Source organism: Pinus tabuliformis, chromosome 7 (genome assembly GCF_031772625.1).
Source record: "Pinus tabuliformis cultivar Carrire ecotype Pingquan chromosome 7, CPIR1, whole genome shotgun sequence".
NCBI lineage: Eukaryota > Viridiplantae > Streptophyta > Pinopsida > Pinales > Pinaceae > Pinus > Pinus tabuliformis.
In genome coordinates this window covers 385,105,399-385,111,076 of record NC_142293.1, presented here as the reverse complement: position 1 = coordinate 385,111,076, position 5,678 = coordinate 385,105,399, and the positions used below count along the sequence as shown (strand labels likewise).

The following is a 5,678-nucleotide window of genomic DNA, read 5'->3' as shown; positions in this document are numbered from 1 at the left end:
TAGATATAAAATAATTTTAAAAATTGAAAAAATAGTGTTTTTATTCTTGTGTGTATTTTAAGTATAATTTGTCCCTTTCCTACTCATATATTTCATTCTATTACGTTTTAGACCACTGTGTTTCCTCTTCTACTTTTTCCAACATGAACTTGGAAAGTTGAAGAACTTCTTCAGTTTGTTGTTCTTATAGTTTGCTGAACATATTGTGCAGTTTATTGTTGTAGTTACTGATTTTGTAAGGAGATTCTAAGTTGACAAACTTTGTTTATCAATAAATAATTTGTGGAGTAAATGATTTCCAGAGCCGAAGTACCTGATCCTGAGAAGAAACCAAATGTAAAAGCTATTATATTATTATTAGTATAAGATGCAAAATGCCAGTGACAGAATAGCAAGCCAAGCGCTACATAAAGCCATGCAGCAGCAGATAGCATGACATTGATATTTTATACTCTCTTACACACACTACACTGCACAAAGGCATGCAACAGAGCGCACGACATTGATAAGTATACTCTCTATTCTACTACACATATTGCTACTCAAAATAACACACAGGCAGACATATTAGAAGGCATTATTTATTTACTGAACGCTCCTCCTTCCGTTACTATGGTGTTAATTTTATACAGCAGAACTGCCTCGTCCTCCTCTTCACCAGCACACTATGAAGAATGGTGCCCACCGGGGAGCTTGTCGTTTCCACCCTTCTTCTTGCTCCCGCCTGTTTTCCTTTGGCCGTCTTCCTCCTCTTCTTCGCTCGACTGAAAATGCAAGTAATCAAGAAACGTCATTATCAATCAAGAAACATAATTATCAAATGCCACTAATCAAGAAACGTCATTATCAATAAAGAAACATCATTATCAATCAAGAAATAGATGCCATAGAAACCCGTGTTGTCGCTATCAATGAACAAAGGAATTAGTTAAGAGAGAGATTAGAGAGACTTACAGAGCTGTAGTCAGGTTATCTGTCTGTCTGTGAAACTTTCCTGGTATACCTCTGTGCAGTTGTTTCTCAGTTTCCCCAGCGGTAAAATATTGTCCCTCGTAACCAGGAGGGCGAACTTGGTCGTGTTCAGCAGCCTGATTGTAGGTGGCAGCACCATTCTGAAAAGCAGCAGCTGGATGATGATAAGGTGCAGTCTGAGCTTGATTGTGGGGGTGAAAAGCAGGAGCCTGCATCATCTGGCCAACGTGCATTTTCTCCTTTTTCTCTTCCTTCTTCCTGCCGAACAGATCGAACAGAACGTGGTCCTGCTTCTCTGGCGCTTTTCCAGCCATGGCACTACAAATTTGAAAAATTATCAACCTGCAAATTCAAATATAAACATCAGAGTGAATAAGCAACACCAGATAAGATGAATGAAGTCGATGAAAGAAAACGAGAAGAGCGTGGGTATTTATAGGGCTATGAGCCGTGTAGAGTTCGCTTCCTTAGGGTTGCTGCCGGCGCGTGGAGGATAACTTTGTCTGTGGGCACAGTCAAAAGTCTGCAACTACGAAAGTAACTTCAGCCGCAAGTTACCGGAGTAGTAAGAATTTGGATAAATATCCTGTGGTCTTAATATTATGTAGTATGAATTTAGATAAATATCCTGCGGTCTTAATATCATGACTGTTTTTAGCTCTTGGTTTTGGTCGAGATGAGGGTGGTTTTTTTTTTAATGATGCATTATTTTTTATTTTCTTTTCTTCTATATGATGCATTATTTTTTATTTGGATTATAGATTTTGATAATATTTTAAAATGATTATAGATTAAATTGATTGTAAATTTTAGTAATATTTTAAAAAATAGTAGATAATAATATTTTTATTTATCAAATTTAAATTATTTTTCTTTGTTCGACCTCACTCTGGTAGGTTTAATAGATTATCGTAAAAGTAAATTATTTTTCATTGTTCGACCTCACTCTGGTAGGTTTAATAGATTATCGTAAAAGTAATTTTTTTTTAAAGGTAGTGATTTGCTGCTAGCGAACGAGTGGTGTTATGATGAGAAGGATACGGAAAGAAGTCATATGTGGTTGAAAATCAAAATGTTTAAATAGAGTCAAAGCCATATAATATGTGGTTGAATATTAAAATGCTCAAATTAAGTGATACAATATGTGGTTGACGATTAGAACTCACTCACGTTTGAAAAGTAATGAAGAATAACTAGGCTATTATTTTTTTTAATTTATTTCATAATTTTAATTAAAAAGTTTTGAAAAGATAAGGTTTTTTAAAATTAATTAAAATTTAATTTTAAATTATTATTATTATTATTATATTATTAAAAATGTTTATATTTAAATATATTATAAATTCAAATTTATTTTAAATTAAAATTTATCAAACATAAATATAAATATAAATTTTTAAAATGTATTTTTTTTCCATTTAATTTTATGTTATATATTAATCTTTAAAATGTATTTTTTTTCATTTAATTTTATGTTATATATTAATTTCTTATTCTTAAGAAATTTATTTTTTGATACTTAATAAAATTAATTTAGCTATTTTCTTTTTAATTTGTATATTTATTTGTTATTATGTAATGTTAGGTAGGTTTATTTTGTTATCACCTCAAGAAACTCCCCTAAGTTGTATATTAGTGATTCTCGGAACATTATAAACTCAACAAAATGTTGGATAAATGGTGGATGAATCAAAGAAATGCTGCAAATTTCAAGCCAGATAACCACTCTTACTATGTTTTACCCCAGACATGGGTGAACACCCCCAAACTATAAGGCTTTTACCACCAACTACTTACATTTTAAACAAAATGTGATAATGGAGAAGACTGACTACACTAGCAGATACACAAGACCCTGTGATGGTCAGATGCAATTAGTTATGAGATCTGTAAATCTATCATCTAATACACAGACAAGATGATAATTCTCTGGTATTAAAACAACAGAAACCTGAAAGCAAATTCAATGATACATGCTAACTTCTAACACAAATGTGGGATGACAGCCCCTCTGATGCTAAACATTCACAGCACATGAATAATTGCAAAACAGGCACAACTTGGAACATAGAAGAAGTGAAAATGAGCAATTGACAGCAAAAGAAGCTTGTATTAGTTGGAAATGAAGACCAGATGTTGCAGGTCTCAAAGTAGTTACAGTCTCCAGAAGTTGAAGCTTACAACATATTAGCACTCACCCGACACTCATCAAACTCATTACATCGTTTTTCTGGGTATATATAAAATCACTCTACAAAAATCTCTGCTAGGGTATGCGTGGAGGTGTCTTAATTGACCACTAACCACATTTATGATTTGATATGGGTCTTCTGATTCATTCTGACCGTTTTAAATGAACAAAATGGCTCTTTGTGTACTTCAGTGTCCTTCCTGAACAGTTGAAATATTATCTTGATAATTTTCAATCACTGCTGTTGTCTTTGATCTGCTCGAGGATCATTCTCCTCGTCCTTGGCCATGTTGTATTGAATGCAGGTAGCTGAGAATTTAACGCACAGAGTACAGGGAGCTGATGGCTTGCTTTCTCCTTTGCGCGCGCAAAACAAGCTCGAAAAAACACTGAAGAATATACTAAAAATACTTTGAAATTGAACAGGGACCGAAATGAAACACTGGCCATCGGATGAATTGCATGGACGATCAAGATATGCTGACAGATGGCAATGGGAAGGCACAACTTGAGTATGAGCTGCTATATTTAGAGAAATGGACGGCAAATATCATGCTAGAACGAACTATCGGGAGGTGGATGAACACAGTGAATGAGGGCCGTCGGATCGCGGTCAGGGAGATCCGACGACGATCGGTGGTAGAAGAGGGCGATGGTTAACGGGCGGGGAAATAGTACGATGGCGGGAAATGGTTTTCCCGCACCACTTTTATGTTGCGGCGGTTTACGTACAAGGGAAACGATGAAATGCAAATGCGTCGCATGGTAGCAGAATACCACTTCCCCAGGGGTTATGTAACATGCAGGTTGACGGAGCGGGGCTTGCGTACAATGCTGGATCAATGGGCGGAGGATTGGACGGTGGAGAATAAGAGCATGGGTTTATCGTTGACATGACAGATGATGTGACAAGTAAAACTGCGGGCCCAGGCTCTATCAAAACTGAGGGTTATAAATTATATTATATGCACGGTGTTTTAACAAAAACATAATTTAATACAATCTATAAAGGGCTATCGGGGTTTTAATGTTAAACATAAAAATGCTCGAGGATTAAAGGGAAAAGGGGTAAATGGGGTTGTGAAGGGATTAAGGGGTAATGAAGGAGAATAAGGGGATGAAGGGGAAGAAGAAACCCATTGCTGCAAAACCTCTTGAACGTGTGACCAGCACTGCCAAACCTGCTTTTTGCCCATCAGATGCTGCAAACTATAGCAGAGCTAACATATTCTATATAAATTTATTATTATGTAATGTTACATAAAAACATGTGTCTTATATTGGCTTCTAAAGTAACTACTGGTACAATCAACTACTAAAAGTCTTTAAAATTTTTATTCATTATTAATCACAAAGATATATATATATATATATATATATATAATACGTAAATAAGTATTTATAATTATAAAATTAATTAAAAAATATTTTATTTTTTAAAAATTCAAATTCAAAAATAAATATTTGTTAGTTTCAAAATCAATCATCTTTCCTCTTCTTAATTCTAACTCAAAAATATCAATTTAAAATTGTATTTTTTTCAAATAATTTTTATTATTGTGATTGACATATAGTATTAATAATCTTTTGTATTTTTAATTATAATTCAACCTAATTTATATTTTTTATTTTTGTTTAACAGAAATATTTTTTTAATTATTTTTAATTCAACTTTATTCAACATTAACATGCAACATTTTCATAATACTGAATACTGAATTATAAGCATACCCACATATTTTGAATTAACCATAACAAATATATATTTGTTTAATAAACTCACAATAATATCATACCTGCTAATGGAATTTTTTTTTATCAATCTCAATATTATAATAAACATTCATTCCAGAGACCCTAATTTCTTCATATTTCCTCCATAAGGAAATTAGCATTCATGTTAATGATTAAGAAACTTTGATTTTCAAAGGCACATCCCTTTTCATTAACTTTTGAAGTGTTTATTCTCTCATTCCCTTATTATCCATTCTCTTATTGGCAAATTCGAATTTGTTCATATTTTATCCATAAGGAAATTAGCATTCATCTTAATGATTAAGGAACTTTGATTTTCAAAGGCACATCCCAAAGAATGAGACAATTCACAAAGTTTGGAACTAAAGGTCATAAGTTACCTTTTCATTAGCTTTTGAAGTGTTTATTCTCTCATTCCCTTATTATCCATTCTATTATTAACAAATTCAAATTTCTTCATATTTCATCCATAAGGAAATTAGCATTCATCTTAGTGATTAAGAAACTTTGATTTTCAAAGGGACATCCCAAAGAATGAGACAATTCACAAAGTTTGGAACTAAAGGTCATAAGTTACCTTTTCATTAGCTTTTGAAGTGCTTATTCTCTCATTCCCTTATTATCCCATTTTCTTGTTGACAAATTCGAAGGGGTACAATTCATTTGCATCAGGGAAAATAAATTCATTTTTTTTAATAATGGTGAATGGGTAACTTGTTGGAGTAATCTAGGCAAGGCCCAAGATCAAACCTAACAACTG

General features: G+C 33.0%; 1 protein-coding gene across 1 annotated transcript; it reads right to left on the bottom strand.

Annotated features, from left to right (window-relative positions):
* Nucleotides 1-347: 347 nt before the first annotated feature.
* On the bottom strand, nucleotides 348-1,372 carry LOC149247599 (uncharacterized). Its single transcript, XM_089444702.1, has 3 exons — nucleotides 955-1,372; nucleotides 860-905; nucleotides 348-764 (listed from the first exon to the last, which is right to left on the bottom strand). Exons 1-3 carry the CDS (start codon nucleotides 1,284-1,286, stop codon nucleotides 666-668), a joined length of 477 nt encoding a protein of 158 aa, XP_089300828.1. The 5' UTR covers nucleotides 1,287-1,372; the 3' UTR covers nucleotides 348-665.
* Nucleotides 1,373-5,678: the final 4,306 nt, after the last annotated feature.